Here is a 21326-nt window from a genome sequence, read left to right on the forward strand (position 1 = left end):
AGTGGCTTTGGCAGGAGGACTGGAGCCGAAGTGAACATGGGCCAGGGCCTTTCCCAGCGTTCTCTGGGGCTGTCACATCGGCAGGGTGGGCTGGAGCCTGGTGTGGGCCAGGCCTTTTCTTAAGGTGCATGTGCGTTTTGATGTTTGGGGGGATTGTTTTTTCTTTCCTTCTAAATTGTCAGCTCTTTTGGGGAAAATTCAGTTTCTAATCTTTTATGTCCTATAGCATCTAATACATGTTCTTTGCAAATATTGGAACAAAATAATTATGGTTTAAATAAATGAGTTGATGCATAATTCCTGTAATGCTCATTCATGGAAAATTTTAAAAAATTTAGAACTTTAAGGGAATTTTGGAATAATTTTTTCTAAGTTCTTCATTTTACATATAAGAGAATCAAGTTTTAAAAAGTTCTGCCACTGTTTTCAAGATCTCAGCAATTAAGAAGGAAAAATTAGGACAGGAACCAAAGTCTCCTGATTCTCAGGCAATGCTTTTATGTATTTTTAATTATATGACTATGCCTTTTTAAATGTATAAGTTATCTTATGAATCTTTTTTGATGCTTTACATGGTAATGTGTCCAATTAATTCCTTAATTTTCAATGATAATTACATATGAAGATCTTTACTAGATAAGTAGTATTAAAAATTAAAATTTTCAATTCTATAAATAATTTTTAAAAAAGAGACCATAAATAACACCCTTGAAATCAAACCAGATTGAGGAAAAAGATATACAACTATTACAAAATGAGATCTTATATAAAAATATTTATTGCCATTTCTAAGAAAGCATTTTAAGAAGAAAACTACCCTTAGAACTCATATAGAAATGGACCACATATTCAATAGCAAATTATTTTATTAAAAAAAATTAGTACAAGTAAGTAATTAGTCATACATATGGTTATAAACCATAAATAATATCTACTTTGATTAGTTTTATTTATACAAGCAGGCTAGTTTATTAATGTAGTTCTCTGATTTTGCATATATGTTTTTATTCGTGTATTTTGCGCTTGCATACATGCAAACTGTATAAATGTGTATAGCATCAATTTATTATGGCTGCCATTTTATACAGATAATTTGATTCCCTTTATTTTAAAAATTAACAAACATTGTATGTCTTAAAGGTTATTAGTGTGCTATAAATAAGAATATGTTATTGTTTTGGACTCTAGTGAACATTACATCCTCAGAAAGGCTGGAGCATGCTTTCTAACTGTCTTTAATATTTTCTATTTAAAAGGTAAATAAGATTTGTGGCCGTCCAATCAGAACACCCACACAAAGCCCCCGTTGTTCTTTTGATGGGAGCAAAGAGAAGCATGGAATGAAGATCTTTATAAGAAATGGGGAAGAGACACTTGCCAACAGAAGAAAGTAAGACATTTGTTTTACAACCAGAAAGAGAAAAGAAAGTAAGCTATTAATTTTACAACAGAATAGAATGTATTCTATTCTGCAGGGGTTGAATTAAGAATTAAGTAGAACAAAATACACTATTGAAGAAACAAAGGATCAACATTAATTACCTTTAAAATTCAGTGCTTCCTCCTATTCTGTCTATTAGGAAGATAAGTTCAACTCAGGAGACCAAAAAACCTTTCTGTGATAAGGGAACATTTTTTATGACACAATATGGCAGGCCTTACATACATATGATCATTGTGCACTTCAAATGTGGCTAGTGTACAATGTTTTACAGCAATCTGTAACACTCAGTCATCTTGCTTAACTGAAACTATGCCCCTTGAAGAGTAACTTTTCATTTCCCCCTCCCTGTAGTCAACAATATTGCATTGTACACTTCAGAATTTATTAAGAGGGTAGATCTCATGGTAAGTGTTCTTACCACAATAAAATAAAAATTTTTTAAATATAGCTAGTGTGACTGAGGATTGAATTTTTAACTTTACATAATTTTAATTAGTTTTAGTCAAAATTTTACATGTAGCTAATAGCTACTATATTGGACAGAATGGAACACAGAGAGAGTATTCATGTAAATGATGTGATAAGTATTACTGAATGTTAAGTACCTGTTAAAAAATGTAAAGTGTCCATACCTTTTACCTGGAATGCTGAAAATTACAATCTTTCGATTCAAAATGATAAGCATTAACTCACATTTCTACCACTGTGCCCGTGATTAGTTGTTAAATTAATTGTTAAAGTCTTCATTAGTGTCCGGTTGCTTGAGAATTGGTGATTAAACTAAAAACTTTTTAATACTGGAGGAAACTATTATTTATTTATTTTGGTATTCAGTTGACCAGTACAATGGCAAATACTAGATTCTCAGTAGGTATTTTTGAATTGACCTGAAATTCAGAATTCTGTGTTTATTAATTCAAATAATTATTTCTAAAAATACCTTATGGAGAATTCAGTATTTTATATACTTTACTCTCTATAATGTAAAATCTGTTTCCTTTTGAGATAGTGCTCTTAATTGCCCCATTCTCTCCTCAGTTGGGTTATTAGCACGGGGTAAAGAACTGAGCTATTACTGGCTATGTGCTACAGCTGAAAACAATTAGCACATTGTTTGCAAGTAAAATAGCTGTGTTTTTATGTTTTTTTCAATTTAAACATCTATAGTGATCGGTAGTTATTTCTTGCATTTGAGAAATCAGTATGCTTTGGCTATGGTGGTTCTTATAATAAAACCCAGCTAAGGAAGATATTACGTTCCTAAAGATCATGTCAGTTTCACCACCAAAACAACCTAGTTGCTGGAAAACCAAAACAAAACCCGGTACTTAACATGGTTTATTCCCTTGCAAAACTAAGACCATGCAGGTGAAATGTTACAGAATGGCTCAGGAGCAATGAGGGGCTTATCTGAGTGGAAAGTTTTATAAGTATCTATCCTGGCCATTGAATAGACCTCCATGTCACCAATCTTGCAAACTCATTGTTTCTATGCCCTTGACTGGTCAGCCACCATTAACCATTTCCCATGAATCAGGGTAGGCTCATCACTGGCCAATCTCATGCCACGCAAGGTGAACAACCAGAGGTCCTGCACTTGAGCCAGCTTAAGCATTTCACTTTTACACATTTTTTATTGCCATTCCTGAATGGAACTTAATTTCTGTGGCAGTATATTTGCTCTTGATGCCTATATATTGTGCAGACCTATCCATAAAGTAGACCTGAATTTTATCTATCCTTTCCTATCGTAAAGTAGACTTTGTCATCCAAGCGGTGCAGAAGGCTGCAAGTAAGAGTTTATTTGGGCTATTAGGAATTGCAATTCAGGAGAGAGATTTGGGTGAAACTAAAAGGGTGTTGGAGCAGAGGAAAGAGTCAGGGGCTTATAAGATAAAAGCCACAGGGTTGTTAAAGTTGTCTGGCAAGAATTATGATTGACTCTGATACAAGAAAGGAAATATTTATTCTTAAGGGCTATTTTAGGGTAAGGGTTCAATAAGTAGATAGGCTGTCACGAGTTATTTGTGGTAAGTATCCGATAAGTATCATTGGGCAGGTGTTCTGAGTGCCTGCATTAAGACAGTAAGTGGTCAAAGGTCAGATTCCATCCAGGTCCAGATGTTCGTAAGTCACACTTCCTCAGTGGACTCCCAGCTCCGTTTTAGAAAGCTCTCTTAGCAATACTATTTTGATTTTCCTTTTATAACCTGAATTTTATTTATCCTTCATCAACTTATCTTTCCCCACGAGGTCATAAATTTTGATTTAAGTAGGTGGGGCAATGTAGCAGGAATAGGTGCTTAGTGAGTCTGGGCTAATTTCCATGTATCTTACTTGTCCTTTTCCCACCTGCTTGAGCCTGATTTCCAATCGATCACGTCCACTTGATGTTATATTGCTTCTATACAAGCCCGATCTTATAGCCTGGCAGGTCAGACAGTACTTGTTTCCTCATGGGCATCTCAGGTTGCAGAATCATTTGCTGGTTTATGGTCAAGTGTGCAGGTTCTGCCAGAGGCAAGTTGTAAACCAACCAGCTGACTGACCTACTGAATGACAGATGGACCAACCAACCAAACAAACAAAAATAGTGTTCAGTAAAAAAATAAATGACTTTACTCTAAAACCCTTGGTGTCTATACTGTGATTCTTCTTATGGGGCTTTCTGGAGTCTCTGCAGAGCATCTTTATTTGCCACCAGTACTTCAGTCACTGGTGGCATAGATGAACTGGGTCATCTGGACTGAATGTCAGAGTACCTTGGTGCGTGCTACTTTATAAATGGGTTGTAGCAACACAGTATGTTGTAATATGTGTGTAATATGTTTTCTCTAAGATGCAAAGGGATCCCAAAAGCTCTGTGCTTCTTACTGTGCTTTAGGTCCTCTTAAGTGGTGAAATTTGTCTTTTGCATGAGAAGAATATCCCAATCAGATTCAGAGTACTAGACATTTACAAACCCTGCTGAATTGTCAAGCACTCAAAATGTCAATATTTTTCCCCACCAGAATCATTCAGACTAAGTTATCTAGCATAATGTGATCAATATTTGATTATCAGCGTGGCGTCCTATAGGATGTCTAGATGATCACGGCTCCTGTCTGTCATGGAGTGGGAGAATTGCCTTGAGGTCTAACAGTGAAGGGGTTCTTGCCAGCTGAAAGTGAAACGTTTCTAATTGTCCTTACTAGTTGGTAAAGAGAGAAGAGCATTTGTCAAGTCATTAGCTGCATAGCAGGTGGCAGGACATGTATTGATTTGCTCTAGCAGACACCACATACAAAGGAGTATGTAATTGGAGTCACCCTCTGACTCAGGTTATGATAATCCAACCATTATCTGTGTCTACCCCCTGTGCATAGACCAGCCAAACAAGTGAGGTCAATGGTGAAGTGTTAAGATCACCACCACTACAATTTTTGTGTCTGATGATGACCCTAAACTCAGCAATTCCCAGAGATATTGTGATAGTGTGATTTATAGTAAGAAATATGTATTTGTTCTTTGACACCATTCGTGGCATAGACTCCTAAAACCCTTGGATTTTCCTAAGCGATGAGAGAAGAACGGTGTCTTTTGTTATGTTAATGAGGTGACTTTTGGGTCCCACCTAAAGATGGGGCTGGCTGCCTGGAGAGCCAAACATGTGGTTAAAAGGCTGGAACTTTCAGTCCCACCTCCTAATCTCCAGTGAGGGGCGAGGGGCCACAGGTTGACTCAATCGACGGTGGCCATGAGTTAATCAATCCCACCTGTGTAATGAAGCCTCCATAAAACCCCCGGTGGTTTGTAGAGCGTCCGTGTTGCTGAGCGTGTGGAGGTGCAGGGCGAGTGGCGTGCCTGGAGAGGGCACGGAAGCTGTGTGCTCCATCCTCCAGTGCCTTGCCCTGCGCAGCTCTTCCATCTGGCTGTTCCGGAGTTATATCCTTTTACAATAAACTGTTGACCTAGTAAGTAAAACATTTCTCTGGGTTCTGTGAGCGGCTCTAGCAAATTAGTCAAACTCGAGGGGGGAGTGGGTAGTGGGAATGTGTGATTTATAGCCAACTGGTCAGAAGTACAAGTAACAACCTGGACTTGAGACGGGCACCTGAAGTGTGTGTGTGTGTTGGAGGGGGTGGGACACAGTCTTGTAGGACTGAACCATTAACCTGTGGAATCTGACGCTCTCTCTGGGTAGATAGTGTCAGAATTGAATTGGATTTTTAGATACGCTGCTGCTGTGGGAAAATTGCTTTTTATTGGTATGGGGACCCTCACTGCCTCTCCACATACTGGAATTGGTACCAGAACCAAAACAGCTGTGATAGTCTCTTGTTTTGCTGTTTTTTGTACAAGAGGTAGTTTTAGGGATTTCAATTTGGCCCCCACTCCATGAGTTGAGGAACCATTGTGGGGATTGTGCAAGGGATGTGTATGTCTCTTCCAAAGACATACTGAGAAGCGTGAAACAGACACACTTCTGTGGATTCATTGGGCCCAGTGTGAGACAGACTGAGCCTAAAATTTAATTTTCATTTTGTAACTGAAAGTGGGGTCCGGCAGCTCGCCACTCAAAAGTCAATAAAGAGGCAAGGTTGGTGGAAAGGAAAGCTTGCTTTATTTTGGATGCTGGCAATGGGGGGGAGGGTGGAATCCTGTCCAAAGGCCAACTGCCCCCCCACCCCGGCACTGACAATCAGTGGGCAAGAGCTTTTGTAGATGGAGGGAGGGGACTACATGCAGAAACAGCACGGTCAGCTCTGACAGTCATCTTGAAAGTGGTCTGACCAGCGTCATCTTGATTGTTTTAAGTACCGTTAATCTTCAGTTCCAGGGTTGGTTTGTTCCCATTTCTTTGAGGCCAGTTCTTGGAATGATGGCAGCTTATGTCATGGCTACAGCCTGGTCATCATGTAGTTCACCTCTTCCACCTGGTGAGTGTGTCAATATCTACAAAACAGCTCACAGGATACCACTCAGAATATGATCTATAGCCCATGAAAAGGAACTAAAGGTCCTTAACTATGCTTAATGACTAAACTATACTATTTAGTCTTGTTGGACTGTTTTCCTTTGTTTCTGCATTTTCTCACTTCTCTGATTAAACTTCTTTTTTTTTTTTTTTTGCGGTACGTGGGCCTCTCACTGTTGTGGCCTCTCCCGTTGCGGAGCACAGGCTCCGGACGCGCAGGCTCAGTGGCCATGGCTCACGGGCCCAGCCACTCCGCGGCATGTGGGATCTTTCCGGACCAGGGCACGAACCCACGTCCCCTGCATCGGCAGGCGGACTCTCAACCACTGCACCACCAGGGAAGCCCTAAACTTATTCTTTGCCCAAAGGTTTTTCACAGACAAAAGCCAGACTGAGGACATGGGGGGGCAGGGATCATAGGGTCCTGCTCCATTTCAGTTTGACCTCTATGAGCCCCATTTAGACAGAGTAGAATGGCATTTTGGATCTTTAGGATTGAAGTTAACTGAGAGCTGGTCTCTATTGCTGGGAAGCAAAAGGGCCACAGGACCCTTAAGGAAAGATGGGAAGAAAGCTTTATGCTACATAATTGTTGGGCTTGTTCAGGGATCTTTCTCAAGAGAACCCAGCCTTAGTATAGTGAAGGTACTCAGAAGCTGGGATTAGGAACTAGGTGAGAGACTGAGAGTTCTTTGTGCGGCAAATAAAGTGACATTTTTCTTGTACTTTATATTTTTGTTAATTCAGATCTCTTATTTGATGGGTGAGCTATTTTCTTATCACTCTAATCAATTTATTAACTAATATAGTTTAATAATAGTTATAAGTTAACTAATACAAACTAATATAGTTTTAAAATTTTTATTTCCTAAAATTTTGTTTTCTCTTGTTTCCTTTTTTTCTGTGAGCTTAGTTTCCTACTAGATTCCTTTTTAAATTTAACCATTTGTAAGAGTTTCTTTTTATGTTCTATATGTTGTTTGTCAGTTTTAGATTTTGCAAACATTTTCTATCTAAGATGATAGTTCAGTTAAATGTAAATAAGTGAGTTGATGTGTCACTAAAGATGATCTTTGTTAAACAGAAATTGAGTTTATAAAATGTTTTCATGTTTAAAAATTTCTCGCTTGCGTCAATTCAAAAGGATAGTCTACTATTCTTTTTCATACTAGCATTATAGTTTTGTTTCTCACATTGTTAATATATGTAGAGACTATATCTTTATATATGTTATATATGAGGTAAAGTTCCAACTTAAATTTTCCAAATTCTGAGGCAGATTTCAAGGGTTGCTCTAAAACAATCCGTCCTTTTTTTTTTTTTTTTTTTTTTTGCTTCATACTCATTCCAAGTTCCCTTAGATAGATACACTGGCCTGTTTATAAGCTCTCTCTGAAATTGCTCTGTTTACTGGGTTTTGGTTTTTTTTTTTCTTTTTTCTCTTTTGCTCTTAAAGATTTTCTTAAATCTTGTTAGCCCCTTTACTTACTGTTTCTCAAAATTCTCTTAGATGTTTGTAGAATTATTTTTTCAAATACATGTTATAATCTCTTGAGTTTTGATTAGGGTTATATTGAATACAAAGATCGATTCAGACAAAGATATGTTTATAATGCTATATGTGGCTACTCTTTTGTACTCTGTTTCTAATGGTCAGTCTGTTCATGGGACTGGGTTTTCTCTGTGGATGATCACATGGTGCACTGGTACAGCTATTCTGGCAAGAGGCTTGCTGTACCTGGTAAAACTCATATACTCTACGCACTACAGTCTACCTTTTAAGGATGTATCCAAGAGAAACTCTTGCTCATATCCAATATAGTTGCTCTAGTTGTAAAATGCATCAGTGTCTCTGACACTGTCTTACTATGTAATGAAAAATAAACACTGTTCTATTTACTAAAACTTTAAACTGTTTTAACATATAAATAAGTCATAGTCTTTAAAAATTATATTGTCATAATTTACTTTAGATTTAATTTCTTTATGGTATAGCTTATAAAAATTTCTGTTTTAAATTATGGTAGATTTATGGCACCTGATTTAAAACATACATATTTTCGGATCTTTGTGGCAGAGTAAGAGTTAAGTTTATATAGTTTCCTTTATTCAAACAAGTCTTTTGAGGTTTATATAACCATTGCTGACATAAATAATTTGATCTTTGGCAGGGGTAACCAACAATATTTATTAAGAGGTGATTAATCAGTTTTTGTTTTTTAATTGGAATGTCTAGTGCATAGTTCAAAAACCAAACTCTACTGAATTAAAAAAAAACAGAAAGATGAGTTTATTGCAAGGATTTCAACCTGCAAACTGGGAAACTCAAGGCTATGGGAGTAGTGAGTTCTGATTTGCTCACAGACTAAGGGATTTTTATGGTATAAATATGGAAGTTATTTGGCTTTTTCAGGTAATTGTTTGGCTACTGGTCTTCTTTCTTATTTGGATCAGGGTAGCTGAGTTAGGAGAATAGGAAGTCCAGAGATGGCACGGACAGACCTGGTGTTTGGGGATTGGCTGGTGTCCTCCACCAATTTCTGAGAAGAGCTGTAAATTCCTGTAAGGTTAGGTTAAGTTTCCTTCATGCACCTACGTTGACCATCTTCATTTTGTCCTTGACATAAATGACTCAATTTTAGGTTGGTTCTACAGTGTTTTACAGTGATATATAATATACTCAAATAGTAGTTGGGTTTAAGGCTACCATCTTGTTCTTTGTTATCCCTTTATACCATTTTTTTTATTCCTCCTTTCTTGCCTTCTTTTGAGTTTAGCTGGTATTTATTATTTTTTTTATCTTCAAAGCTTTTTAGATTTGTGTTTCTTCAGTATTCTCAATGGCTATCATAGAGATTAAAATATGCACTTTAAATTTTTTACCATCTACTTTAAATTAAAAGTTTTACCACTTTATTGAACAATATAAGTACCTCAAAACAGTTTCACTCTATTACTCTCTTCCTAGCTTTTGTGCTATTTTTGTCAACAAATCTTACTTCTACCAACATTTTAGCAACCCCCAAGACATTACTGTTATTGTTGTCTTTAAGTAGTCAATATTTACCTATAATTACCTATTTTATTCTTTCTGGTACTTTTTAAAATTTATTTCTGTGTGTTCATCTAGAATCTTTGCTTTAGCCTTAGTACATCTTTCATTGCTTATTACTAGTGATGAGTTTTCTCAGCTATTGTTTGTCTGAACATATCTTCACTTTTGAAGAATATTTTCACTAGGCCTAGAATTTCAAGGTGTTGCCAGATACATTTTTTAAAACTGTAAATGTCCAAGTCATCATTAAGTTCATGGCATGACACTGTATTAAGGAGTACGAAGGGTTTAATGGAAACATTTAATGTGAAAGGTAACTAAGGTAGTTGATGTTGCTGGCGCCCTGCTTGCATCCCTTTACCTGTCCATTTTGTCTGCTTCTCGGTTGCTGTGTCCTGGCTGCTCACGCACAGCTGTCTTATTATCTGGGGAATTGACCTCAACAGATAGGAGCCTTCTGTGTTTATTATCTATTGCTACCTAACAAATCATTCCAAAACTTAGTGGCTTAAAGCAAAAATAAGCATTTATTATGTAACTTTCTGTGGATCAGGAATTTGGGAGCTGCTTAGCTGTGGGGTTTTGGCTCGGGGTCTCGGGGAGATTGCTGTCAAGAAGTCAACTGGGGCCATAGTCATTTGAAGGCTTTAGTGGAGCTGGAGTATCATCTTCCAAGATAGCTCACTCACATGGCTGTTGGCAGGAGGCCTTGGTTTCTTGTCACAATGACCTCTCCATAGGACTGCTTGAGTTTTCTCACCACATTGTGGCTGGTTTCCCTCAGTGTAAGCAATCTGAGAGAAAGCAAGGGAGAAGCTGTAGTTTCTTATAATGATCCAGCCTCCGAAGTCCCACACTGTCACTTTTGCAATATCCTAAAAGTTATATAAGTCAGTTCTATTCAGTGTGGAGGGGGACTACATGGAGGCAGGAAGGGAAAGATGACTGGGGCCCATCCTGGAGAGTGGCTATAACACCATCTCATCCACATGGGTGAGGGGGGTAAACTCCCACCTACCTCACCCCGTCGGTGGCAGCTTGCAGGCAACGACTGACACAGGAGCCTACGGGGCTCGCCCCTTGCTCAAGGTGCTAGGACCAAGTATGTGGTGACATTCACACTGCAGCACTCCTTGTGGAATCTGGCTGAAGATGAGACAACATCACTGCTTAACTTCTTCCTCCCCACTCTATCTGGCTTCCCTCACTACCTCTCTCTTACGAGCATCCCTCAGTGAGTCACCTGCGTCTGCATTGCTGTGTCAGACACTGCCTCTAGGAAATCTGACCTAGAGATGCCTGAAGAAGTTCCTAAAATAAATGCAGAATAAGTGTAAACTAAGGCAGAAGTCTAGTCTCCTATCGTAAATATAGATATTTCTCTATATAGTCCTAAGTTCCTAACTTCTTTTTTGTGTTTTTTCTCCCACTTTTTCTGAATTCATAGGGAACCTTTCTGTTGAACGCATTGCCTTCTTCTCCTATTTGTAAAATTTGAAGAAGGAAATTTACATATTAAAATCTGTCTCTGGATCTAAGGGTTGTGCTAAACTTGTAGATAGAGTCTGGAAAAAGGAGCTAAACTCTAGTTTATTATTATTTTAATCACATTTTGGAGATGTACTTATTCAGTCTACCCAATTTTTCCCATGTATGTAGCATGATGGTAACGAGCTGATTGGAGACTTGGAGTGATTGATACATACCAGTTACAAAGATCTCCGAAAGTTGAGAAAGGCAAGGAAAAGGCTTTAACCATCTAGCAAAGCATCATGATTTAGCCTTAGTTTGGGGCAGAAACCTAGTCAACACAGCTGTAAAGGACACTGCCCTCATAGAGCTGTCTAAACCAGCCCAGGCAGAGTGCTTTCCCTATGGCAGTTCCTGCTCTCTGCTTGATTGCTTGAAGTTAGCTGGTAAGAGTAAGCTATTAGCAAGCTTAAATCAGTGATAATTAGCTGTACATTATTATTTCAAAGCGGTGTGGCTGTGCCAGTTAAGTGGGTAATTAGGAAAACCCCAGGACAATAAATTAAGAGAGAGTCTCAACATCAGTGCCCCATCTGTTCTCCAGCTAGCATTCCAATTAGCCAAGCCTCTCATTTAAGAATATGCTGATTAAGGGGTGGGCTGTATGCGTGAGTGTGTATTGGGGTAATAAAGACTTAGGTTTCAGTAAAAGTAAAATGTTTTTAACGTCAGAGGTGATTTGGACGTGAAGGTGGGGAAAGGAGAATTTTTAGAAATAATAGATTTTCAATGTTGGAAACGAAATATAATTTAACTTGTTTTATGAGTTTTTGTTTCTCTCAGTTTTCTCCTTCTTTGGGATATTGTATCAACGGGAAGTTCCATTTTATTCTAATGTGATTATTAAATCTTGAATTAGATGAAAATTTTACCACTTGGAACATGAAGAATTTTATTTATTGAGGATGGGAACTAAAGAGGACACTTGAAATTGCATAGTTTAAGGAGAGGAATGAGTCAGGGCCTCATTCTTATTCAGGATGGGTCTGTCTATGAAAGCAAATTAATTGTTACCCTGTACCTCACAGGAGAACACAGTGATGTGGTTAAAAATAATTAAATTACAATAGGAAAAATCTTTAAACATATACTGAATGAAGAACAGTTAACATTATTTAGGATGACTGCCAAGATAGCTCAAAAGGTTCATATTAAGTAGAATCAGTTGGCTTAAAATACATGAATTCATAGCTACGTTGTTAAACCTTACTTAGTAAAATACTTTATTGAAACCACAATTTTTAAAATTCTTGATGTGCGTGTGTTTGGGTAAATGTATTTGTTTACATGGGTAAATCCGTATTGATAGACTGGGCTTAATGAATTGTGTATATGCATACTCAGCGGATGAAAATATCCATGGGTCAGGGAAAAGTCAACTCCTTGAGAAAAATTTAATATCATTTGTAGGACTGGAGAAAGCAATTTCCAATCTGTTTCCGAAAAGGAAGTTAGTGCTTCTTGGAGGTGCCGTTGTTATTTATTATCTGTACGTTTAATTTACTAAAATAAAGGCCATGTTCCCTTCAATGAGGACATTTCTGTTTAATTTAAAACAGTGCTTAGTGAGTGGTGGCAGTGAGGGCACCTAGGGCAGGGCAGGCCAAGGTGAGGCTTTGGATGAGGGGCCAGAGGCCAGGCCAGAGCAGGGCTAAGAAAACGTGAGCGCAAGGCAGGCTAGCGTCAAGCCCTACATGAATATTGCAGGGCAGGACCCCATGGGTCAAAACCCAGGCACACAGGAAGAAGGAATGCCAAGAGGCAGAGCAAACATGTGGCAAAAGTTTAGGCTAGTGGTGCTTAACCTTTTGTGGGTCACGTATCCCACTGAGAATCTGATAAAAACTTCGCAGAACAAGAAAGTTCATAAACAAAGGACTTGAAACTGTGTTTGCTCTTATTTTCTAGATGTTCGTGGAAAAAATTAATGACCATTTCATGAAATATCTGAAACTAAATCCAAACAATGGGCAATTAAGCTAATATTCTACAGTATTTGTGTTATACCAAGTACTTGGTATAAACTCGAAGTTGAAATTGTGATGGTCTTAGAGCTTCGGCGTCCAGTGCATGCTGCTGGCTTTTTGTTTTGATGGTAACGATTATTGAAAACGACAGAAAGCAAATGTATGTGGTTATCAGTGTCTGCGATTAGCGCTCTCATAGCTTGCTTGCTTAGGTGAGGATAGGCTTATATCAGGGAATATGAGATTTATTCTAAATTCTTCAAGTTATTTACATCGATGGTCCATAATGCTCTGGACCTCAAGTTAATTTGCGACATCCGTGATACTGAGACTGTCAAATTTAAGTTAATGTGAGTCAAAATCTCCCCAAATTTCTCATTACAGAAAGAATAATAAAATATATTTCTCAGCCATAGGAAAAATGTCCTTTAATTTGGACATTTTTCTAACTGGTTCTCCAAAAACCTTCTGTTTCCCAGTAAACAGCAGCTTTGCCGGATGAGCATAGAAGGTTTTCAATAGTATTTATAATCATGACTACAGGGTTATCTCATTTATATGGCTCAAGATATCCCCCATCAAGAAAACCAAACTGTGAATGCAATTTTCCCTGTCTAATATACCTGAAAGCAACCTTCCTCCCTCCCTTCCTTCCTTCTCACAAAAAGTGAATCTTTTATCCATTTTCCTTTGGAAAGTCAGTGAACATCTGCAAAGTTGAAAAGAACCCCAAATTCAGCTCACATTTTTTTCACTCAAATTTTTTAAGCCATGAGGAGGATTTTAAATATGTGTCATATTGAAATTGATGATTTTTATAGAAGTGTATAAAAGGTACTTCAGAATTTTTAGCAGAATCTATGGGGCCTACATCAGGATGATGAGTGAGGCTCATTTCTTTTACTAAAGTAGCAAAAGTAATTGTACTTAGAAGCATCGTGAGTGCTTCATCTCCAGCCAGAGTACCAAGCACTTTCTTGCTCTTGGTTTTCTGTTGCAAAGAATATTCCATCATTTTAAATCTATCATTGGCATTTGAAGTGTCCAAACCATGCATACAGATAAGAGTGAAAAATGGGGAGCAGGTGGAATCAAGAGAGATTCATATTTTTTTATCCAGTTGTATATTGAATAGAAATAACAAAGCTGCCCATTTCTCCATAATTGTGCTCAAAATAGAAGAAATGTGTTTCTAGAGTAGATTCTATCCTTGAACAGAGGCTCTGCTTTTTATGATTTTTCTCACCTTCAAGATACAAATTTATGTCAACCATTTGCAGGCCATACCATGGTGTCCAGAATCACATGGGGAATCTTTTGCTTAGAAGTGCAACTGATGAAAGTTTGAAGGTAGTGTTGGGATAATTCTTTTCGTTTAGGCCCATCTTCATAGACTTACAGACTTGCAGATCAAATTTTCTTCTAATTGATTGATTCTGTTTGATGATTTTTGAAGATTAACAGTCTAAGGTGCTCCCTTGGCTGTGTTGGTTTGACCCTCCTTCAGCAAGAATCTTGTTAGACATGCAACACTGCAACTTTGGGGTCCTGCAAACTGAGTGAATCCAAAGGATTTATAATCTTTACTGTATTTGGTTTGTCTTACCTTTTCCAATGTAAGCTAAGCCTTAGGTACACAAAGTACATATGAATAATCATAATGGAAGCACGGAATTACTTTAATTCTGATCATAGGGACAGTATTTTATTTTTTTAAAGAAAATTTCTGGTTTATTTGTCACAGCATGGTTTGTGAGATGTGAGGGACAGTATTTTAGATGTCATAATTGGGTAAATGTGATTATGTATAATAATGATGTATTGTTTAACCCTGGTCAGCAATATTCTATGCCACCTTTCAGAAGTTGGGCATACAATAATACCTGGTTTACATGTGATATTCAAGAGTAATTTTTTTCCAAAATGAGAATTAGTAGAATAATAGGAATATAATTGAAGACTAAAAGAACTCATTTTCTTTGAACCTGGTTAACTATACATTTCTTGACCCTAAAGCCTGTCTTAATATCAGACTCCAGGAACACAAATATATGCATTGAGAGGTATACAGTAAGTGAAAATGCAAATGAGAATAATTTGTACCAGGCGTATATTGTCTCTCAGTTAGACAAGTTTGTGGATGGAGGTAACCAGGAATATCTGACTGAAGTCATTAAATTAAAAAAAAAGAAAAGAAGGAATGAGAAGGAAGCCCATTTATTGGCAGACTATCAAAGTGAAAGTAGTTCATTAATGTTCTGATGCTGAGAGAAGAAAATATTGTCCAGAATGTTTTCTTATCCCCTAAGTCATGGAGTTTGTAGTTAAAATGTTAGCAACCACAGAAAATATCTTACTGCAAAAGAGAGTAACATTCAAGATTTGACCTAAAATCCTGAATCTCAAAATACAGCTATAATGTTTCTTTGTATAAATGACCTATATTAGAATCATTAGATTTGCAAATATTCTGTTTGGCTAAACCTTCTCATTGGTCTTGACCCAGTCAGGTCCTAGACACTTTTTTCTATTGGAAGATTAATAGCATGCTTCCCGAAACTAGTATAACTGAACAAATAATTTCATATTTTAATGAAAATGAACAAAGTTATGAGGTAGGAGAGAACATCACACCTCCTTTGGGATGGATGCTCAGTTTAATACTATCTGATTTGCTTAAATATTGGATGTTTGGTTCTGTGCTTATTTTTATAAATGAGTTAAGGTCTTTGTTTAAAGTCCTTTTTAATGGAGAACAGAGTCGGTGCTTTGTGAGGTACTTTTTTACAACATGGGAAAATGAGGTGAGAGCTTGTTTTGAAAACCTGGTTTTGACATCAGGTTTAAATCACTCTTTTAGAGGAGGATGCTTTCAGAAAGGGTGCTTCTTACTGGGACATTAAATGGTAATGTGTTGGGTTTGAGGGATATTGAAAAGTGAGAATAGAAGAGTCTATACTAATTGTATAGATGGTCATGAATGTCCAGCTCAGGGCTGGTATAAAATCACCACTAGGGAGCCTTAAGCACACAGCACCTGTTGGAAAAGAATCCTCTGCAGAGGATGGGAGGATGTTAGCATGTTTTCAGTGCTTTTTCCCATCATTTTCCCTGTGCCCCCACCCCAGTCTACTGCCCATCTTAACACCTTCAGCTCTGTTGAGAAAGCACAGTAAATCTGTGAAGGAAGGGAACCCATCTCATGAACAAGAAGACTTCCTACCAGGAGGGAAAAACCTGGAATCATTTAGTCAGAAGAAAGAAAATCCTTCTCTAGGAGAATAGTGCTGGTTCTGAGGTCACAGCTTCCATCCTGAGCAGTGGGTTCAGAGAGCAGACTTTATGAGTTACGCTTTTAGAAAAAAACAGTATTTTCTTTTGTAATCAAATATGAATGCAATGTGTTTGAAACACATTTCCATCTGTGATAAAACTCCCTGGTACCATTTATTGCGTTGCTTCTTAGTGCTACACTCACCCTCTCCCCGCATCTCTCCAGGAATCATGAAGCCTGTATAGAAAGGGACCAAGAAGCTAGATTTCAGTCTCCCTATAGCCCATCTGCCTGCATGTATTTAATTATTTTCAAGCATTTACAACGAGAACCATTATTGCCATAGAACAGAAATCTAAAGAAATCTTTAGAAATTCTTTCTCAAGATCTATACAAATATTTTGTCAAATAGAATGACTTCGTTGGGAATTAAGTTAAATGATGAAATATAGATTCAGAATTGCCAGAGAAAATAGCCCTTACCCAGAAACGTGTGATTATGTATTTCCTCTGCGGGGCAGGAGACTGACACTTTAAATGTCTCCTGTTTGACAACCGTGGTCAGACACGTCCACAGGTTTGAGCCTGTTCATTAGTGCCATATTAACCTTAACTCTGCTTCAGGCCATTAACCAGCAAACTGCACATTTGACCTTTGTTCTACAGATATTTTCAGACAGTGTGTGAGAGGCACTGCTTTTAATTTGGTTTCTGTATTATGTGTGGACTGATGTGAGGGCTGAAAAAATCAATATATATCATTAAATACAGAAACGTGTGGTCTGAAACATTCCACAGAGAAAAGTTCCATTTGAAAATCAGGTTCTTCTCCAACATTTTTCCAGATAATCAGCTTTGCTCAAAGTTAGAAATAGTCTTTTATATCACGTTCAAGGGAAAAAAGGCAAGGAAGTGTTCTATGTAACAGTTGATAAATGTTTTAAAATTGAAACAAATGCCCACTAGATGAAGACCTAAGACTGAGAGGTATGACTTTTGAACATAGCTGTTTCCAGCAACGTCTCATGAAATGAAATGCAAAATCAAATGTAGATTGGAGCCATATGCTTAAGTGAAAACAGCTCTCTAGAAAATCAGCAAAGTTTGAAACACGCTGTTGTCACCCTTTAAACCATACGTATGAGAAACATGTCAGCCTTATAAATTAAAAAGTAAAAATTGGCTTAGTGGGCTATTTTAATAAATTATGCTAGAGTTGCTATATCCAGGTTTTGGAATATTATACATCTGTATAAAAATAAGTAACTCCTAGATTTATTAACCTGAAAAGGGTTCATGATATATTGTTAAGTGAGAAGAGCCAATTGCATGTACGTGTATAGCTTGACCCTAGTTTTGTAAAACCAAACCATCTCTGTCTCTGTCTGTCTGTTTTTGGTTATGTTAGGGTGCACATAGAAGAAACTGAAGAAAGCACCCCAGGCTGTTAACATTTGTTACCTCAGGAGGGAGGATGGAGAAACACTGTGGAGGGACAGATATGAACTTCTTGTGCCTTTTATTTAAGTGTTCACCAAAAGATATGTTACTTTTGTTATTAAAAATGATTAAAGTCAAACGATAATGGTAAAGCCAGTCGAAAGTGTCACTTGGTTTTAGAGTAGTAACTGGACATTCCTGTGTCAACCAAACTAGAAATGATTACTTCAGGGTGAATTGCATTTCCTTTCTTTCTTTTTCTTTTCTATCCTTTTTTTTTTTTGCCACGTGACAGATCAGGAGACTTTCTGGCACTGCAGGCCTCCAGGGCATGGGAAGCAAGGAAGCACTAACTATGTTGGTCCATGTTCCTCTCCAGTCAGTCGGCTCAGGGCAAGCAAGGCTGGAAGCTATGAATGAGCAATTGTGTTCCAGCCTTTTTCCTCTTTCCTGTGCTAGCACAGTGTGCAAAGCTGTTCATTAGCCAGAGATCAGAATTTTCTCCACTCCCTGCTTCCTGCACCAGATCTTTCAAATTGGTAAAGAGATACAGATAAATCCTGTCTAAACATGTTACTTTCTAAGTGCAGATTTTGGCAGGAAGAACTGATGTATCTGTTTTCTATCTGTCTACCAGTCTACTACTGTGTTCTGTGAAAAGCGTGATTATTTCTGTAAAATTTTAAAAACAGAGAGAAATATTCTTTTCTATAAAGAGTCATTCAACTTTGGTTTGTCAAATATCCAATATCTGCCCGATACTGCAAAGTGATGGCATTTTTATTAATTAATGAAACAATGATGTCAAGGTCTGCATTAACTAAATGCTTGACTAAATAACTAACTTAGTCACTTTTCACAAGTCCTTCCACTTCTTTGGTTTTAACTTTCCTTAGTTATAAAATAAGAGGCTGCACATTAGTATCCTGTAGGAAGCTTTCAGAAAAACACAGGTCCCTGGTTCCTACCCCGAGCACAAAATCTGAATGTCTGAGGGAGGAATCTAGGCATACAGTTTATGTTTCCTTGGTGATGATAGAGTGCATTTAGGACAGAGCACTACTGGATCAGATCATCTTTAAGGCTCTTTCTAACTTGTCTTTATAATGTAGTATACCTGTGATATATTAATTATAATGGCTATCTTACACCACAGTGTGACTAAATGTTAATGTGTCACTACATGTTAACTTCAGCAACACATATGTATTGGGTTGGCCCAAAAGATCATTCGGTTTTTATGTGAGATCTTCTATATTCTCTCCATAAGAATATATATATATATATATATAGTCTCTATATATGTTCTATATATAATATAGAATCTGCCTTCAACCTGTTTAGTAGAATCCGGCACAGCTTGTAGTCCTGCCCTTGAGATTCCTTCCATTTTCTAGGAAGGTCTTTCTGATATAGCTTCACAATCTAGGAGTGGGTCCCGTAATTTAAAGTTCCCCAAATCAGCTGTGCTCTTTAAGGACTTTAAATTATCATTATCGTTTCTGAAAATTGTATTTCATTGTAGAAATGTCTAATTCTGGAAGTTGTTAAAAACTAACACCGCATCTGGGGCCAATTCAACAAGAATTTGTTAGGTGCCTGTGGGGTACCACACTGTGGTCCAGACCCTGGGGATATAAAGCAGACATGGCTCTTGTCTTTAGAGAATGCACCCTTTAATCAGGGAGGCAGATATACAGACAGCAAAATATAATACCAGATAACCAGGGCTATAAAACAGATGGCAAGTGTGGCGTGAGAAACGGATAGACCAACAGAAGCATCACAGGCTGGTCAGGCAAGGAGTTAGGGAGGAGATGAGGATAAAGCTGGATTTTGAAGGATGGGTAGATGGTTGACAGGGAGAAGTGGGAGGGAAGGCCATTCTGGGGAGAAGAAAAGGTGGCATCTTAGAGATTTCTTAGGCAATATGAGTGTGTGGTTTTGGCTGGGGTGTGAGACTGGAGGGAAAGGGGACTGTCAGGGCAACTAAGGGGCAAAGGGTGGAGAGATGATGAGCCACGGTAAGACATTTTACCTGAATGCTTAGAATTTTAAAGGAGGAAAATGTTATGGCTGTTTTCTGGAGCGAATCTGGTAAGAACTTGGGGCATGCATTGAAGGGAAGATGGGAGGGCAGACCTAGTCAGAGAAATCATTTGTTAGACTGTTGTAATCCCAAATGAGAAATTATAAATTCGCATGTGGTCCTGACATATAGGCTTTGAATAAATATTCTGGCAAAGCATGTTTTCCTCTTTAAAAAATATTTTTGGAGTGTTACTCTTAATAATGTTTGATTTCTGTGTTCTTGAGCTGTCTTAAGACCAAGATGAGCAAACAACATGTACGTAACACAGCTCCTCAAGGTTAATTATCTGGAAGCTCTAACATCCTGAATTTATTTTTCTCCTAATTTTAACTGGAAATATTCTCATGACTGTAGAAAAATAAATGTATGGATAGAGTCACCCTTCCAGCAACTTGAATCATCCAAAGAATATAAGGTTTTATTCGTTGTGACATTTCATGTACAACTGGAAAAGGAGGACCTGGTGCATTTTTTTTTTTTTTAAAGTAGGCTGAGCATAAGCTGGGAACTGAAGTATGGATTCTTTTCTCATGATCAACATTCACTGGAGCTGTGGCAGCAGGTCAATGTTTCTAACCTCACTATGGCTTCTAGTTATTTGAGCCCTTCATGTCTTACCAATTCAACTATGATTATTATTTTTCTATATCCAGTATAGATCTCCTGGTCCTTCAACGCGACCACTTTTTTGCAACACTAGTCTTTATTCCTGTGACCTCAAAACTGCCACACACAGAATTATAGAGTTCCAAAGTACGTTCTCTGCTCAATTTCTATCCTCACAAATCAAACCTTATATCAACATTCACGTGGACTTTCTTCCATTCTTTTAGTCTCAGGGAATTTGCTCCAAAGCTAACCACTCTGTTTTCCATAATCCTTCCCCTCTCTTCTTTTCAGAACTTATGATCCATCAGTTATTCATTTGTTTTTCTTAGCTTTGTATCAATTAAGAGAGACTAGGTTGTGACGTGGTAGCAAAACACCTCAACCTATCATTGGTTCAGAACCAAAAAAATTGTTTCTGTTCCCAACCAATGCCCATTTCAGACCAGCAGGGCTACTGCTCAAGTTGCGGTTCCTCTGGCTTTAAGCCTCAGAGTTACAGAGCAGCTGCCATCTGAAACATTGCCTGCCATCAGGGGAGAGGGAAACAGAAGCTGGCAAAGCCACGTTGGTCCTTAAAGCTTAAGCCTGGAGGGAACAAACATCACTTCTGCGTACATGACTAGAACCCAGGGCAAGTCACAAAGACAAAGCTACCGTCAAAGTGTAGTGCACCTGATTGGGGAGGGGAAGACAATTAGAAGTCATCTTAAAACCTTTGCTTTACCTGTCAATTCTAGATTCCTAATGGTTTTCAAATCTATCATTTTCCTGACGTTGACTGGAAGGTTTTTTTCCCCATCCTCATACGTCTCGATCTGGACTTGCTTATACTCTCCTAAGTGACCTCACTGCTTTTCTGTTTCCACAATACTGCGATGATGACGATGTCGTTTGCTTGCTGGAAAAATTAATGGCTCTCACCACCTGAATAAAACTGAAACATCTTATGATGATCAAC

General features: G+C 37.8%; 1 protein-coding gene across 1 annotated transcript in view; it reads left to right on the forward strand.

The window, feature by feature from the left end:
- GPC5 (glypican 5) overlaps positions 1–21326 on the forward strand; it is a 1366876-nt gene that overhangs the window by 279901 nt on the left and 1065649 nt on the right. The window contains exon 4 of the mRNA XM_060129314.1: positions 1257–1390. Coding sequence (XP_059985297.1) covers positions 1257–1390 — 134 coding nt within the window. The remainder of the gene's footprint in view (positions 1–1256; positions 1391–21326) is intronic.

The sequence above is a fragment of the Lagenorhynchus albirostris genome, chromosome 18, assembly GCF_949774975.1.
Source record: "Lagenorhynchus albirostris chromosome 18, mLagAlb1.1, whole genome shotgun sequence".
NCBI classification, from domain to species: Eukaryota; Metazoa; Chordata; class Mammalia; order Artiodactyla; family Delphinidae; genus Lagenorhynchus; species Lagenorhynchus albirostris.